The 18,576-nt window shown below is 44.8% G+C and overlaps 1 protein-coding gene across 7 annotated transcripts in view; it reads right to left on the bottom strand.

Annotated features, from left to right (window-relative positions):
• Positions 1–18,181, bottom strand: part of ABCC4 (ATP binding cassette subfamily C member 4) — a 166,134-nt gene extending 147,953 nt beyond the window's left edge. For 2 of the 7 annotated variants that reach the window (XR_006415474.1, XM_044437826.1), the window contains exons 1-4: positions 9,951–12,854; positions 5,170–5,280; positions 2,624–2,744; positions 119–343 (exon numbers count right to left, since the gene is read on the bottom strand). Coding sequence is in view for 6 of the 7 variants with exons in the window: in XM_044437826.1 (XP_044293761.1) it covers positions 119–343; positions 2,624–2,744; positions 5,170–5,280; positions 9,951–10,072 (579 nt within the window). In the remaining variant the exon portion in view is untranslated. Of the gene's footprint in view, positions 1–118; positions 344–2,623; positions 2,745–5,169; positions 5,281–9,950; positions 12,855–17,146; positions 17,306–18,103 lie in introns of those variants that run through there. The other 5 variants (XM_044437824.1, XM_044437822.1, XM_044437823.1 and 2 more) reach the window with 5 other exon arrangements.
• Positions 18,182–18,576: the final 395 nt, after the last annotated feature.

Below are 18,576 nucleotides of genomic sequence, written 5' to 3'. Positions count from 1 at the left end.
CAAACTAATCATCTCAATGTTTGCTTTAACAAAGAGTTGCTCCAGTGAAGACAAGGAAGGCAAGAGCCCACATCTTTGAGTGTCCTATGCATTCAGATAAAGGAAATGTATTACTCACCTTGCGGTAAATCATATGGCACATTGCTATTCTCAGCCTCATGCCAGCGCATTGTACATGATAAAAATACAAGTGATGGGTGACGGCCAAAATCAGGGTACACACAGACAAGGCTGCTGCAGAGGCGTAGGCATAATTCAATGCATTTTCATCCACGGAGCCAACGTTTTCAAAGTATCTAATGATCATTCCCAGAAATATTGGCTGAATGACTTTGAGTGTTTCCTAAGGGAAAAGAAGGTTGGGGAAATGAGGGGAAAGAAAGAGACTTTTTCGAAAACAATATATATTGCAATGATTTTTTTTCTATAACTAATTATTCTCTCATTTTAATTTGATCCCTCCATAGCTTGGGATCAAAATGCGTGTTGGAACACCTCTGCCAACTGCAATCTATGGAGACCCCAAGATCGAGATCCAGGGTCTGCCTTCAATTGTCACCTCAAAGGGAGGCTTAATTGGTGGCAACCAAAAAGGGTTTTTCAAGGGTAGCCCCTAGTTATGGAAGCCATTCCACACTGACCCCTCTCTTTTAATATCTTTTCAGAACCAGGTGAAGACCATCTTCCACTATATGATATTCAATTAGTTCACTGCTACAAGGTTAGCTGCTTAAACAGGTCTTACAATTCAGTTTGTATATGCTATTATAGCTTTTTACATATGTTTTAAATCTGGCTTTTAAATTTTGTATGGTAATGTTTATGATGTTTTTATTGTTGTCTGTATTTATATTGCATTTTATGAGTTGCTGTAAACCTCCGGGACAGTTTCAGCTACTGGGCAGTATAGTAATAAAGTTATTATTAATAATTAGGGATGATGATGATGATGATGATGATGATAATTAATAATAATGGGCTTTACAATGAAATTAACTTAGCTCACAAATACCAGACAGCCTTATTTTACATATGAAGGCAGGGCCAAGTGCAGTGAGGAGGATAAAATATTAAACGGGGACTTAGGAATTCCGGTTTTGAGTACCCACTTGGTCATGAGGCTTACTGCGTGACTCTGGGCCTAACCTACCTCACAAGATTGTTGTTGTAATGATCAAATGAAGCTATCTAAGCCACTCCATTGGGTTCCTCACAAGAAAAAAAGGTGGGATGTAAATACAAAATAATAATAGTAATAATTAACCTGGCGTGTTTCTGTATTAACACACTACATATTACTGATCCGGTCTCACCATCTGCCAATGGTGTACATAGGAGTGTTAGGACACACTGCAATGGCATGACCAAGAACCTGAGTCACAAAGTCCCTGGTTCAATTCCTGTTTCAGCCATTAACTCAGTGCATTACATTAGTGTTTCTCGCAACAGCCCTCTAAGATAGGTCAGTATTATCGTCTCGAGGGCAAAGGCAGAATCACTGCAGCTTCCCTAGAAAGTACATGGCAGTGCTCAGATCCGACCTCGGCATTTCCCAGCTCACAGGCCAGGCTCCTTGTCATTGCGATGCCACCCGCCCTCTTACTCTTTCAAACTCACCTGTCTTACCCTACCCAAAATTACAAGGCAAGCATATCGCACCGAATGATCCAGCTGTTTTTGGAAGCCTGAAAGCCTAGCTTCCTCCAGACTGATACCCCACACATCCATTCATTCATCCATCCATCCATTTGGAACTTTTTCAGACCCTCCCATTACTGAAGTCTCAGGATGGTTTAACAATACAAAATGTAAAAAATTTAAACACAGCATCCTAAAATTCAACTAATAAAAACCCCACTTAAAACAGTCACGTCTTAAAACATTGGGAAAATAAAAAGGTTTTAGTCTGACGCTGAAAAGAATAAAGTGACGGCGCCAGACAAAGCTCTCCAGGGAGCAAATTCCACAACTGGGGCACCACTGCAGAGAAGGCCCTTCCCCGGGGAGCCGCCCTCCTAATCTCCTTCAGGGAGGGCACCCAGAAACATATGTAACACAAGTCCCATCATCTGCAGCCAGACATACCAGACCTCCGGAGGGCACCAGACTGAGGAAGGAAAGGAAGTATATCACACCTCAAAATGGGCATTGCCCAAATGCAGGAAGATATGAGCGCATAGTGTGAGCTCAGATGCCCTTAATGTGGGGTACTAATGATGGAGTGGTCAGCTCTATTTGATTTCTTTGCCGTCAGACGGCCGCAAGCATGTCACCACTCAGAAACGTGGCTGGCTGAAGAGCGAGCAGGATTTGGTCAAAAGGAAACTGCAGGGAGGCGACTTTTCCCTGTATTCTTGCAAAACTGAAGCTGTCACACTCTGGGCACATTGTGAGAAGGCAAAACTCCCTAGAGAAGGCCATCATGCTAGAGAAAGTGGAAGGGAGAAGAATAAAAGGATGCCCAAATACAAGATGGTGGCTCCAGATAGGAAGCCACAGCCCTGAATGTACAAGCGCTGAGCAGGGCTGTCCCGGATCAGACTTTGCGGAGAGTTTTCATTCATAGAGTCACCATAAGCTGATGGTGGTTTGATGGCCTCTTACAGCTCTTTCAGTCTATTACCTCAATCAGTGTGAAAAACCCCAAAGCTAAATATGATTTCCAGTAACAAAGTATAATTGCTTTTGTTAAGTGGGGCGTCCTTGCTTCTTTTTTAGCCTTTTGCACCTCATTGTCCCAGTGCCTGTAAGATAAAAAAGAGAGAGAAATACTGAAGGTGAGGCCTGGAAAGCCACATTATCAGTGAACAAAAGGATTTCTTTGATTCATCAAATAAACATGAATACGAACCCAGCACCTTTCTGAAGTACATCGAGAGGTACTTTCTCTTTGATGCATGAAAGCGGTACAGTATTGTCTGTTTGCTTTTCACGCAAGAACAAATTGATTATATACTCAAACACGGGTCAGAGTAAGTCCACACAGAGAAGGCAAACTGCCCCATCCCTGTGTTGTGGCTGAAACAGAACCCTTGTCCCTCGACACAGCCTGGTATAGTTAGCAATACTTGGACTACATCCCAAAAGCAAGAAACACCAGGAGACAAGGTGAAAAAGCAAATATAAGCAACAGGTCAGCCTTTGAACTGAACAAAGGCCTAGTTCTCAAAGAAGTTGAAACCTGCGGCATGACGAATAACAGAGGTGATGACTCTTTTAAGTGCAAGGGCTGAATTCCATTTCTGGAGAAGTTCTATGGAACCACGTCCAGTGTTGGGAAGGGCAGAAAAGGCGTGGTGCCAAAACATTAACATTTTTCCGCTTAGAGCTCTTTCTTCCAGGCACTTCTATCTTTTAAATTGGAGAAAAAACTGCCCCAAAGCTGGGAAACCATCAAATGGTTGATGAGATGGGGAAGGACCCACTTGCAGCACCCTGGAGGGAGAGAATTGGGACTGGATGAAGACAAAATTATTCATTTGAGTTCATTCTAAGAAAAAAATAGGATTTAAATCCAATAAATAAATAGGCTTGGAGTTCTGAGGTTCAATAACCCAGGCCAGAATATGGCCAGAATGAAGAGAAGGATCCACCTTAATCAGGATCTTCAGAAACCTATTAAAAACAGGCTCTGCGAGTACTGATTAGGCTCTGAAAGTTACATGCTTTGTTTTCACAAAACAAAGTTCCATTTATTCAATATACTTATCAGTTCAAAGCCAGCCAACTTGTGCTGTCAGCACCATTAGACTGGCTACACATGTCCACAGAAAAAAACTGCCAGCATCTCCCTAAAAAGAACGGCATTTCAGATTCTATTCCAGATGCCAATATTGTTATTATTCCGAGGTGTTAATCTGTGTGGACAGCAGCTGCATATGACTGAACCGTTTAAGGTATCTTTCACTTACGATCCTTAATCAGGCAAAATTTTGACTAACAATGTGCAAGAGGAAGAATATTTATTTTCTGCAGCTTGAGCACAGAACTGCAGCCAACTAAAGCTGTATGGACTTTAGTTCCATAATGAAAGTTCGGACTCACTAAAATTAGAATGATATATGACCCTCCCCCATAAAAAGTTGCCACTGCTCATCCTGGTAGATTAAAAGGAGAATTGTTTCTGTAAAGCTACAGTCCAATATTTTATCGCAAGGAGCTGAGATTAAAATATTCTGCTTAAACATATTTTAAAATATGTAAAAACATTTCAACACACACTTTTCAAAACCTATGTAGCCTCTTAAAGTTTCCATAATGTGAAAAAATATCAAAACAGGAATTAGTAAAATTCACTAGCCAGAATCTAAAACCGATTTAAGTGAAATTAAAGCCATTGATTTTAACCATCTTCAGCTATGTTAACTCTATTCCAATGTAATCCCCACCCAGTTAGTCAAATAAGGCTACACAATGCTGACACATATTTGCACATAATGTGAAAACAACTGTCCTCACTCACACACTTACTGACAAAGACATTAGCGCCCGTTAAGGCATTTTCTCAACACAAAGAAAGCAATTTATCAGCTTTTGCATTGCCCAAGACACTTCAAATACTGGAGAAACCTGAAAACTGAATATCTGTACACACATCCTTCTCTCTCTCTCTCTCAGTGTACTCTTCCCACGTGCATGCGCGCGTGCGCACACACACACACACACACACACTCATATAAACCTGCCCTGTAACAAGTGCTACAATGCAGAGCAAGAGAAAACAGGTGGGATAAAACACTGACTCCTGGATCACTGTCAAGCCATGCAAACCTGGCACTCTGGGGTGTCGAGAAAGACGCAATCTGGAGTTTTAACCCAACAGCAAAGTAAATCATGCTGGACTCACGCATGGATTGTTTTGTGTTTGCAAAAAACGACAGAAGTGGTGAGTGTGCGGAGTGCGACAGACTCACTAGTTGCCACGTGGCCCTGATTCACCATGAGCTGTTAAACCCAAGGACAGTTATTACATATGAAACATGCCAATCAGATTTATTTATTCATTTATTTAAAGTTTTACTTATTTTATTTAAAGTTTTTATACGCCATCCCAATACTAAAAGTTTCTCCCTCATACAATTCAAGAGTCATTCGATTTGGAAAGGACGAAAGGCCATGGCACAGAACCTAAGCTGCACAAGAGAAAAGGTCCAACAGGTGGCTACTTACGATTGCAATTCCTCTCCAAGCACTTTCGAGGAATCTTCCGTAAGCACTTTATACATATCATCTTCTTCTAGTTTCCGTTTATGGCCAGTAGCAAATAAAGGATTCAGCCACCTGTTTAAACAGTAAGACATAACTTTATAAAAGTCAATTGTATGGTTTCTCTCTCTATCACACGCTCGTGCTCGCTCTCACTCGCGCGCTCTCTCTCTCTCTCTCTCTCTCTCTCTCTCTCCCCCTCTCTCTCTCTCTCTGTCACACACACACACACACACACACACACACACACCCCTTTCAAAGATACTGGCTTACATAGTCAGAAAAGTAGAAATCCAGTACCCAGAGCAGGTCACAGGTTAATATCCCTTCACACATACATTATTTACATATTTCCAACCGTGCAGACTTTCCCCACAGCCTACCGCAAAATCCTAACTGATCAATAAAGAAATCAGGAGACGAGAACTTTACAAGTAACTCTTAAAATAGGGGGAAATGTTTTGTGAAGTCTGAATCTGGGTGTACGGACACATAAGTGATACGTAAACAATTACAGAATAATGTGTGTATGTAAATGAATGTAAATACATCTATTCTTGTAATTCACATGAATTGCTCTTGTTGCTACTGCTGTGCTTTTAATGATCTAGATAGCTACAGCTATATGGAAATTTGCAGTGCCAGAGTCTCTAAGGGACCATACAAATCTCCTAGTCCTTCAGCATCTTCTGGGATGATTCCTCAAACCAGGTGAAAAACCCTATGGGCAGCTTTTCCCACCCTGGCACTGTCTGGAGATCAGACTACACCTCCCATCAGAGCCAACGTTGTACTGGGACTTGAGAAGCCTGCTTCTAGCCCTCAGCCCTGAAGCTAGCTGGATGAGTCTGGGCCAGGCACCAACTCTCAGTCTAGCCTACCTCACAAGGCTGTTGTGAGAGTAAAACAAAAGAATAAGAATTTCCTTGGGCTTCCTTCTGGGAGGAAAGAAAGGATATACGCATAAATGCAATAAATCGAAAGCTAAAATCATCCCTGGCCATTGCTTTTGTTGACTGCTGATGATGGGAGCTGTAGTCCAATAAATCTGAGAGCAACCGGCTGGGGAAGCTTGCTGTGGGGCCTACTTGGGCTTCTCTGCTGCTGCATGCAAACTCTGGAGCCCAGTCAGGGGACCTCACGGAGCGCTCTCGGAGTCTCCCCACCCCGTGAAGGCCTGCCAAGCACTCTACTTTTTGCCCCTTTAAAAAAAGGCTGTAAGAGAAATCTTGAAAAATGCCAGGGCAGTCTTCCTCCTCCTCTAACTCTTTCTCTCCCCTCTACCCCTTCTGCCTGGCCCATTCCCCTTCTCTCCTGGGCCCTGCCTTCGCTATTCCAGTCCCCATCTTCCCCCCCTCAAGTCTCGTGCATGTTCTCCTCTCTACTTAGCGATTTCTTCCTCTCCTCCAGCTTCTAGCCTCGTCATTTCTCTCTCCTCAACAGGCACAACTGTTGTGGTCAAAACAGATTAGCCAGCCCCGCACTGCAGCGACTCTTTGTGAGGGCCCCACAGGAGCTTCTCAAATTCCCCAGTGTGCCTATGGGTCCAAAAAGCGTGAGGACCCTTGCTTCTGAGGACCTTTACAACCATACAGAGTTTGTCGCTTGAACACCTTTCGCATTTCTTATTCGTTTTAAAATGAATGTCAGGCACTGTCATTTGTACAAATAACCCACTGTATTCAGCTGTATAAGCCCTTACAATTTTGCAATCAGTGGAAAACTGATCAATGCATTAAGAATGACAGTAAAGTGAAACTTAATTCCATTAAACTTTCTGTTCTAAAATCTAAGCCACTGCCACATTTACAAGGCAATCAAAATTTAAAGTAAACTAAAGCACTAAACCAAAACAAATTAAAGTTTAACTGTAACAATGTGAATACCAAACAATAGCTGACAAAGGAAAGAAACACATTAAGTTTGCTTAAAGGACAGTTTATAATACTTTCTTCCTTTCTTCTCTTAAGTTTCATGGCTAGATTGTCCTTAGATGTGGGCACTCCAGATAATGATGTTGCATCGCCCCTAACCCATTCTCTAAGTCTAAGGTGATTCAGGCAAGAAATCCTTGAATAATCAGCTGCAATGATCTCCATTTCCAATTTCTTATGACATGACCAAAATATTTTAATTTTCTGTTTTATTGGTCTTTAAGCATTCACTTTAATACTTCTTCACTGGTCATCCCCTCAGTCCAAGCAATTTGTAACATTTGTAACGAAGGCACATTTCCGTCTTTATCATGGGAGGCTGAGTTAAAGTCGGTGATCCCTTCCCATGCAGTAGAAATGGAAATAAATAACAGCTTGCAATACACATTATCAATGCTAGTTTTGAGGTTTTGCTGCATGTTTAGCCTCTTCTTTATGTGCTTCATCATCCAACTGTGAATGCAGCTCCCAGGTTTGGAAGTACTAAATAAGGGCTGACCCAGGGAAGGGAAGGAACAACCTGTTTCCAAGAAAGTAAGACACGCAACAGCAGGCTTAAGTGATACGAAGAGAGATTTATATTTCACCGGGTAAAACTTCCTAAGGGTCAGAGCAGTCAGGCAACAGAACTCTCCACGACTGGAACAATTCAAGCAGAGACAAGCTGAGTTCCTGAATAAAGCAGCGAGTTGGACTCCACGGCCTAAATTATCTTTTCCGTATCTGTGGTTCTATGAACGTGTGCATGAAACCACATGTCAGCCACATGCCCTGCCAAATGATGGGAAGAAGTCTGCACCTCCCTCGCTTCTTTATCAGGTTCAAAAGGAAAGTAAAGCTCTCTTCCCGCTCTCCAGGATGACACCAGTGACTAGCTTATGCCAGAGGCACCGTACAAACAGCTCATTTACCACTGGTATTCAGCCTCTGATTCAGCTGCTGGATTCCAAAAGGAAGAAGGGTTTAGAAAAAAAAAACCCTTTTAATTCTGCAACTCCTAACAACCCGAAAATCAACTGCAATTTGCTATTTTGACCCAAATGAGCTGCTGGTGTCATAGCAAGTAAAGAAGTCTTTCCTCCGGGCTGGTATTTCTTCTCACTACCTTCATTTTTGTTCCCTAATCTGTATCTGCCCTGAGAAACAGGCAGGAGGAGGGGGGGGGCGTTATTTCTGTGAGAAGCTTTGTGTTCTAAAGCTTTTCTGACTCAGTGCCCTTTGGACTTTCAATTACCCCTCAAGGGCTTTACTCTCACTGAAGTCTTTCTTGCTTAGCTTATTAATTAGTGGTGCTTTAATGCTCTCTTCTATTCAAGCTTGGAAAGGATAGGATTTTAAGAGCATGGTTCCCACCCCCTGGCCCTCACCATGGGACCAGCCCTTCCTTCCACTAGGTTGCTGCCATGGTCAGCACTTTCCTTGTGGCTCTAAGGAAAAAAACAGAAATGTCTTCCCACTCATTCAGCTCATGAATAGGCAACCTGGTGCCCTCCAGCAGTTTTGGGCTGTTTGGACTATGCCTGACTACAGACCAGGCAGGCTTGTGGAACGGTGCTGTAGTCTACCTGGAAGGCTGTGTGTTGTCTATACCTGTTCTACCTGCTGGCAGTACTTCCAACCCAGCATCAAACCTCTGTTGGCTGACTCTGTGGGCTCATTATTAAAAGGAGCGGGGAAACTCATACAGCAGAAGAGGGGTTCGCGCAGTATGGCCTGCCAGGTGCTGGTGGACATCAATTCCGATCAGCCATAGACAGCCCAGCCTACGGTCCAGCTACCCCTGGAGGGCCTCAAGTTGCTGGGCCCTGGTTTGGCATGGCTCCATTCAGTGGCAGAGCGAGAGTCTCTGTGCTCATTATACAACACTCTTGCAAACAGGAGACTGCAGCACCTGGCGTAGTCAAGCAGGTGGCCAGGTGAATTCCATACTGCCAAGGGGCCTCATTCAGGAGTTCTGGAATGGAGCAGCTCCTTCCGTTTCTATGGCTTTCTCACTCCCGAGCCTGCTCCACATCTGACATAACCAGTGTGGCACAGTGGTTAGAGTGATGGCTGGGACTTGGGAGAGCCTGTTTCTGGTCCTCGCTCAGCCATGAGACTCACTGGGTGATTTTGAGCCAGTCACTGACTCTCAGCCTGATCTACCTCACAGGGTTGTTGTGAGGATGAAATGAAGCAAAGAAGGAAAACCATGTAAGCCACCTTAATTTCCTTGGAAGAGGAAAAAAAGGTGGGATTTAAATATAATAAATGAACTAAGGCTATGTTTTGGGTTCAGGTGGGCTTAGGGTTAGAGTTTTCTGGAATGAATATGCTATTTATTAATATTTCCTAGAAGGAATATTATCTCAGCCACTGCTTGTTTCCCAAGGAATAGAATTCACTCCTTGCATTCGTTTAGACTGAATGGCCAGGGGGTCTGGAAACGTGTGCCAAAGGTGCTGCCCAGGGAGGAAGGCCCCATTTTGACCCACTTCCTTCCCCTCACCTCTCCAGGAAGTGCTAGGAGATCAGATAGAAATCACTGCTAATGACCTGCATGGACAATATTTGCATGCAAGGAACTAGTCTCACTGTTCCAGAACTGGAATGCTCCAGATGTATTGGACTACAGCTTCCAACATCCTGGGGCATGCTGGATGAGGCTGATGGGAAATGTGCCAGCTTTGGGAAGGCTGGATTAGCTGTCAAAACCGGGATCATTGCGACCTACTTCCAAGCAAACACATCCTTAATTAGGTGGTAAGTCCAGCAACACTTCCAAACAGTGAGGACTGTTTAGACTAGGCTAGTCCAACTCTTGTGATTTACCACACTAAATGCAGCGTGCGCGTGAGGCAAGGCGGCCTGTTGGGATTCCAGCAGACCTCTTTTGCTGCCATTTGCAAAAACTGGAAGAAGTTTTCGAGGAGAGATGAAAGGTTGTCAGGCATCTGGCCGGTAAGCTGTGCTCAGCTTGGAAGATCACAAGTCACTCCTACGCAAGATCAAACAAGAGGACATATAAATACAGCAAAAGAAATTCACCCATGCCTTAGCTCACAAGAACTGCTCATAATATTAAAAACAACAATGATCTCGATCTACATTTTCCAAAGCCACTGCCCCCAAACATGCCAAACCGCAACAGCCTTTTCAAATCAATCCCAGAAATAGCAGCCTATAAACTAGCACTGGTTCTGCAAAGCCAAACAAGTGGAATTTGACTCTTGTGGATCTTAACTTGTTGTCACCAGAAATACAAAATAGGGAACGATGAAAACTAGCTACACAAGTCACAAAGGGTATTAAGGTTGGCCACGACAATCGAGTACATTCGGCCTTGAGAACCAGATGCTGCAAGTCTGCCGAGTTAACACAAACAACACATCTTTTTAAAAAGATGTGGGGGGTGGGGGGAGAAATGGGGAAAGATGAGATGTTACAAGGCTTGAGAGACATCTGTTCCCAAATAACTAGACAAATATCTGGTTCAGCATATAAACATGAAACTCTTGAGCAAGAAACTAGCTAATGTGCACTTTTCTTAGTTTCCCTACCACAGAGGAGACGCATGATCCGTAAGGCAGGTGGCCAGCTTCTCCTTTCTATGCCTAGAGGAACTCCATTCAGTGACGACCAATTCATAGCTCTCCAGATGTTTTGGCCTACAGCTCCCATCACTCCTTACCCCTGGATATGCTGACTAGGGCTTATGGGAACTGTAGGACAAACCATCTGAAGGGCCACAAGTGAGTGGCTTGGGGAAACCGGAATGGACAGTACTATGTCTTCAGAATGAAGAAAAAACTACCCAAAAATGGGAAAACCATCAAGCAACTGGTGTTTGGAGGAAAATTGCTCGGCCTGGGGAAAGGGACATGGCCAGAGGGAAAGTTGGGCCAGATTTTCTTAAGATTCAGTATCCTTGCTGTAGATGTTGTATATCCAAAGATACAATGAAAAATCTTCAGGCCCTGATGAAGTTATGGCTCTTTCTCAGACCAAAGTTGAGCCCCATGGTTATTACTAATGTGTGGGAAGCAGAAATGCCTTCTAAGTTCTATACTAAAGTAAATACAGAAATAGGAAAACATAGGAACAATTCAACTGTCTGGAGATGGAACTTTCTGATTCCTATTGAAGCTATTTTGCTTTTCCCCTGGGTAGAGATAAGTGTTGCCTACCAGAAAACAATGGAGAGGTCTAGGTTTTTAACATCCTAGCCTAAGCAAAGGATCCGTTTAAAAGGTGCTTTCTCTGATCCTTGCCCATCTTGTTGAGGTAGTTTTCAGAAGCAGGGATATGGTTCACCAAGTTCAACCATGCATGCATCATGTGAGAATCAGGTTGTCCAGGAAACAGGTTGTCCTATAGCCCCAGTCACTTCCCTCCAAGCACCCTTTTATTTACAGGAAAATATATATTTTACCATTTTGGTGTGCACAATTTTGGCAGTGCATTGCTCAATCATGGAATGCAGGAATGTAGCCTTCGAAGGCCAGGCAGCCTGCAGGAGACTTATTAATCATCCCTCCACAAGGTTTTACTATTATATTTAAGTTTCAACCTTTTCTCTCATCTATTCCAAACATGAAGGCATAGGAACTGAAAAATGTTTCATCCGAATGATCTTCTTTAAACTAGATCTGAAGTAATATTCTTTGTTCTTAGTACTGCATTGAAAATTATCTACAGCTCCGTTAATACACAGACTGACTATATTCACCAAGCTGGGAATATATACAATCCTAACCCTATATAACCCTAGCCCTTTTCTGGTTCCCACAGCAAACCTAAAGCCAGCTGCAGGTCCAGCCTGCCACCATCACATGACCTTATTACGTATCTGCAGATACTTCCCCTCCTACTTAATCTTAGGACTCTGAATGCACGGTTACCCTGGATTCACCATCAAGTCAGATGCTAACATTTTTCTTTTTTTCTTTTTCTTTCCATATTCCTTCCCCTGCCACCTCCACACACAAACAGACACATCTACTTTTCGCAACGTCCTGCCTGATTAAGAGATTTGGAGATCCCAAAAGCTTATGCAATTTTTGTGTGCAAAAAGATCAGGAGATAACGGTGGAACACTTTAAATACACAAAAATGCTGCCTATTACAATTAACTCATCTAACCCCTTGTGCCCTCTCCCCTTCAAGGTCATCCCACTCTAATCCCTGGCACACATTTCTAAACTCTTTGCAAGGCCAAATATTACAAGTAAAATAACCTCCTCAAAGAAATAAGCACGCCAACATCTTTCCTCCCACCCCAAGTGCAGAATCTGAGATTTTGAAACAGCTTCAGCATGAATGACATACGACCCAGCCTTGGCCAGTTTCTCAGAGGGCCCCATGGCTATTCCTCAGTGTTTACTGAATAGACCTAAGTGCAGACAGGCCCTGAGCCCATCTGGGTCTATTGCACAATGCCACGGAGGCGTGGTCTGCATCAGTTCTAGGCCTTTCACCAAAAAGCCACTGGCAAATGAATTTCAGCTTCTTATGCCATGTACAATAAAGTAAGTGATGCCACTCCTACAAATGTGTACACAGACCCACGCCCCAATTTGTTCAACAGCGCTTACTGCCTGGCAGACAGACCTCTGCTGTGCTGTCCGGACCGCGCACCTTCAACAGGCCCTTGCAAACTGCCATCCACTACAGTCTGGATCGACTGCTGTGCTCCATTTTGGCACACACTGGAGAACACGTGGGCACTGGCATCAAATCACTTTATTATTATTATTATTATTATTATTATTATTATTATTATTATTATAACATTTCTATGCCACCCCTTGCCGAAACCTCGGGGCGGCTTACAACATGATAAAATACATGGAAATACAATAGTACATAATAAATTACCATTAAATATAAAAATACAAAAAATACATTGATTTACAAATACAAAATTAAAATTATCAGTATAAAATAAAAATATAGGAGGAGAAAGAGAAGGAAGAAGAAGTTGCCCAGGCCAGATCATATGTTTTAACAATTGAAATGATGTTTAAATAAAAAGGTCTTTACCTGGCGCCGAAAAACCAAGCTATGCTCCATGACTTATTTCAGGAAGACGATTCCCTTCCAGAAGTGTGTATCAGAATGAAGGCAGAAAACCTGCAACCGCAAGGCAATGCATGCAAACGAACGCAAGTGACCCATCAGAGCAGAACGGAGAAGGATGCACCTACAGGAGCAATCTGGTAGGCAGCTTTGGAATTAGCCTCCAGCTGTACTTCAGTGGAGGGGAACTATGATGATGCATGTTAGCCCTTAGGACATCATCATCATCATCATCATCATCATCTCCTTGTGTGGATGGTACTACTGTGTAATCGTACTCCAATGACACACCTGCCAGAACCAACACAAAAATACACATGCCACATTAGCATGGGTCTGTTTGTGTGTGCCTAGATGGAGGGAAGCTGCTAATGGAGCTCTCTACTTCTTGAGGAACTGTGGGAAGGTCCTCTGAGTCAAAACCACCACTTTTCCATCGCATTATTTAAAACAACAACAACAGGTAGACACACACTGCCTTTGATCTTGGAGGTAGCTTGCGGCTCCAAGCTAACAGTCACACACACACAAATAACTACACATACTAGAAATCAGGAGAATCATTTGTACCCTTCTTTAGAGGATTGGTTTACCTAAGGAAGGGACACCAAAGGAGAGTATTACACACCATTTTCCCAATTTTCAAAGTAGCTCCTTACAAATATGAAAAAACGTGTGGAAATTCCACTTTGGTGGAGCCATTGATAAGACATAAGGCTCAGGGTATTCTGGCTCATTCTGGCAATTCCAAAGTGTTGTGAGCTGATTGTGAATGAGATGGCTGCACGCTGCTTGGCCCCTTCGGCTTGGCTCATCCTGTGAGCAGTTGGAACCAGCCAAAAATACCTGTACATTTCCCATCTATGGTTCAGCATGACTTGCAATCTAGGAAATCTGGATGGTCTCTCCTCAGACAAACCAGAGTCCTAAGTCCAAGACAAACCATGGCTCAGGATTTCGGCTTTTCTCAGTTCACACCTCATGGTACAACTTACAGATGGAAGGGCCATAGTTTATTTTCATTTGTAACACGAGCAATACCAGCATGTTAGCTCATTCACAATAAGTCTGAATTCTTTAGAATTCAGGGGTTGTTGCGACATGCCAATGTGGTCAATGATACCAGCTAATTTCAAAAAGTGCACAAAGTTCTTATACGTTACCCTGTAGTATAGATTGCCTGGTGTGCCAGGTTAATGCTATTGTCTGCTTGAAATTGAAGACAGGGAACCGAGGCTAAAAAGAAAAAAGAAGCCTTAAGAGAATCATGCCAGGGAAAGCTGAAGGCAGAAGACAGAAAGGAAGACCAAATATGAGATGGATGGACTCCATAAATTAAGCCACAGACTTGAATTTGAAAGAGCTGAGTAGGGCTGTCATGGATTTTGGAGAGCTTTCATTCATAGGTCGCCACAATTCAGAGATGACTTGACAGCACATCACAACAACAACCCTAAACTCTAGGGCCACCTACTGGGTTCATGGTAGAGGCATGATCTGAATGAGGAAGGACTAAGAAGAAGCTAAGAAGAGTCATGCTGGCTCAGGCCCATGGTCCATCCAGTCCAGCACTCCATTCACATGACAGCAACCAGCTGCCTGCAGGATCACTCAGGCCGGAAAGGTACAACGCTCCACCTGCCCATCTTGGATAACAGTGGCAGCATATAGCCAGCAAAGCCAGCAGCCATTGGTAGCCTCCTCCATCCATTTGCCCAATCCCTTTTTAAAGCCATCAACATTGGTTCCTGTGGCAGTAAATTCCATAGATTAACAATGCACTGTGTGAGGAAGTAGTTCTTAAAAACAATTACTTAAAATATTTACTTAAAAATAATTACTTAAAGTACTTAATTTAATTGGAAAGAAGTACTTCCCAATTAAATAGTCAAGAACAGGGCCCAGCAACACCACAGAATAAAAAGAAGAGAGCAATGAGTAGTCCTAGAAAAAATATGAGATTGTTTCTCCACCTTGTCCAAGAAGAGCATTAACTTATGATGAAAAACATGCAATAAAACTGTGTGCAGGAACTGCAGCTAATCCTGGCACATGTGTCCCACCAGTTTGTGAACATGTGTCTCCCCTCCTCACAAAATGCTACCTAATGTGGGTAAAAACAAGTTTTAAAATATGGAGAAAAATGGATAATAAACCAGATTTCTTTCACCCTAGTTTGAAATTAAATTTATATTTAATACCAGTAAATATGAGCTACATTTCGCTCTTAAAGCTGAATTCATGACCCTTTATCAAGCACACTGATTAAAGGAAAAATATTTTACCTGCGGTCAAGATTACGCATGACTAAGCATCGACTTGCAATAAAAAATAAAAATGATGAATACTGATGACTCTATCAATTGAAACTTTCGGTCTAACAGAACAAATCTACTTTTGTCTTGCAATGTCAAAGCATTTCTAGAAGCAGTCTGCATTTCATCTAATTCTGCACCAGATTCTGGGCCTTTACTGCAAGTAAATGATCTTGTTTGGTATACACAGAGCCAAACGCAAATGCATTAGAGTCCTTCTATTTCTAAACAGATCTAATTGTATAGTTGTTAGGGGAGTGAACTAAATGACTACAGTTTTGGATTGTGCTTTTAAGACTATAAAAGCTCTATTTCAATGCAAACTATAATGTTTTAATTTGATACAGCCAACTAATTAGCATATACTCCTTGTCCAGGAAATGCATGCATTGCAAAAGGGGAAATTTGATTTAAATTAAATTGGATAAATCAAAGGAGGGGGATTCTCGGTTTAAATCACTCTAAATAAATCCACCCTTGAGAAAATGTACTAATTTTCTTCTCACAAACTTGCATAAGATTATGCCCTAACAGGCTTAACAGAAAGATTCCACTTACTCACCCACAGCAGAGTGGCTTAGTGTGACATCTGAACCTACAATGTTTTTTCAACATGGGTAATTTCATGCAAACAAGCCACCATGAGAACCAGGAGCTTGCAGGAGAGTTGTTTGGGACAGTTTGTTCTTGGGTTGGCATAGCATGCCATCCAAGCCACTCAGCACAATTTTTATGGGTTGTCAAAGTGTGGCTCATGGACAGATAAAGTGCTGGAGAGAGCTATTTACAAGCCACGTTCACATCGCTTTTCAGTGGAACACTTTCTTGGCCAGTCCCACGGAACAGCTCAATACATTTTCAAGTGGCATGATTTCAAGCCAGCCCCTTTACTTAATATAAGTTTCTCCAAGAGTGTCAAAACCATTTACTCCAGAAGTTGCACGCCGACCCACAGGCAACTCCGAGTAAGGACTCAAGCATCCCACATGGCTTCGCCTGCCCTGCTCGAGAGCAGCGATTCCTGCCTCTGACGACGGGCGGCTGAGCTCAAGCCTCCGCAGCCGCCGCGTCCCAGCTGTCTGCGCCTCGATGGCAGAAAGGCTGCCGGGCGCTCCGACGAGCCGCTAGCCCGACCTGCGGGCAGCGCTGGGTTCACACGGCACAGGCACTGCACTCTACATATTGCAAGCCTTCCCGAGACGCTCCGTAGGGGACGGGATAGAAAAGCTTTTAATAAATACACAGATAAACAAATAAGCGCACGGGCGCTCGCACTGATTCTCGCCGTCGAGGGCTGAACGGAGGAGCGCGAACATGAAAGAGCAGGAGGAGAATGATATAAGCCGCGCTGAGTTCGTCGGAAGAAAGCGGGATATAAATCTAACACATAAGTAAAGTGACCCCAGTCGTCGAAAAAGCTCCCGGGAGCCTTCTTCCGCTTTCGGAATAATCCCTGCCCCATGCCGGACGCTGCCACGGCCACCGCGAGGACCACTTGTCCATCTGCTCAAGGCAGCCGGCGCCCGAGGCCCCGGCAGAGATCGCGGCCAAAGCGGGGCAAAGGGGAGGCTGCTCCGGCGGGGCGCGATCACAGCGGGGCGGGAGGACGCCGCCGCCGCCGCCGCGGCCACTCACCAGAAGAAGAGCCGGGAGCAGAAGTTGGCATCGCGCAGCGGGTTCTGCCTCTCCTCCCCGACGGGAAGCGCCTCCATCGGCGGCCGGCTCCGCGGGGCTGCGGCCGGCCGGGCAAGGGAGGGAACGCGCGACGGCGGCGGCGGCGGCGGCGGCAGCAGCAGCAGCCGCCGCGAGCAGAAGCCGGCTCCGCGCGCCCGCTCGGCTCAGGCCAGCGCCAGCCGGCACCACGTTGCGTGCGCCTCGCCTGCGGAGCCCGGGCAGGCGGCGCTTCCGGCAAGCCTGACGCCCGCTCCTTTCGCGCGCAGCGGCCGCGGCGGCCTCGAGGGGGCGCCGGCGAGGCCACGCGCGGAGGGCGGTGTCGGCCCGGCCTGCCCCCAGAGCGCTCCGTGAGACCCGGGCGAGCGCACCGGGCGTCGGGGAGCGCTGCCAGGGGAAGTGACTCACCGCTCGCACTGCACCCTGCCCCACACAGAACTTATTTATAGCCTTTTTACGCCGCTCTTCAGCCTGTCAGACAGACAGACAGACTCCCAAGGTGCCCCCGAAAGCTAGAAATTACGAGTTGTTTATCGCTGTCGGCTGCATGCAAGCCTCGAGCTTCCTATCATATGCATGCGTCCGATGAAGTGCCCTGCTGCAGAAAGCTTATGAGGGCACATGGTAGGCATGCTTGGAAGGGAGCAGGGCTCATGGTGCCTGGCGATCCTAAGACTGCGCTCCCTCTCAGCGACCGCAGGATTCCCAGAAATAGCGAGGAGACTTGCCGCGCCCCTGAGATTAAGCATGGCATCGGCTTAGCTCGTGCAGCGGTCTTCGGGGCTTCCTGGCCAGAAAACGGGCAAGAGGCGGTGGGGATGGCGGGCGCCGGGTCACGGTGGCAAAGCCCCGAGCTGGAGTGGGAGGCGCGAAGAAACCGGTTGCTGTTACGGAGAGAAGGGGCAACTGCAGGGGGCGCACCTCACTCAGCGGCCCCCGGCAGGTATCTGAGGATCCTGGCCGTGTTGGCGGAGGCTGGTCCAGGATCTGGCTGCAGTACTGCCTTTGCCACCCTTGGAAAAAGCATCTTGGAGCAGCGGGCGGAGGTTGCTGACATCCCGGGGCCAAAATCTTAACAAGGTGCTCCCTTTCGATTTACAGACTGGGATTCTGCGAAAAGAGGAGGAGAGGCCATTTTTCCAGTTCAAACGTATGTTTCAAATTCAAATGCAATTTGCAAACTAAAGGAGGAAGGGAACAATTAGACAATCCCATGAGAGGAATTTTTTATAAGTTAGCAACCCAGATGAGTCAGCAGAATCATAAGGTTGTTCATAGGGTTAAACAAAAAGAAAAAAAAAGACCCGAGACAATACAAATCATACAATAAAAGGAAGGGCAGATGAGACAGAATTCTCAGTGGCAGAAAGAGCACTTTAGGAGTGTTCCAAGAA

Source organism: Varanus komodoensis, unplaced genomic scaffold, assembly GCF_004798865.1.
Source record: "Varanus komodoensis strain SLA01 unplaced genomic scaffold, ASM479886v1 scaffold31, whole genome shotgun sequence".
Taxonomy (NCBI): domain Eukaryota; kingdom Metazoa; phylum Chordata; class Lepidosauria; order Squamata; family Varanidae; genus Varanus; species Varanus komodoensis.
This window is presented reverse-complemented; position numbering and strand designations above follow the sequence as displayed.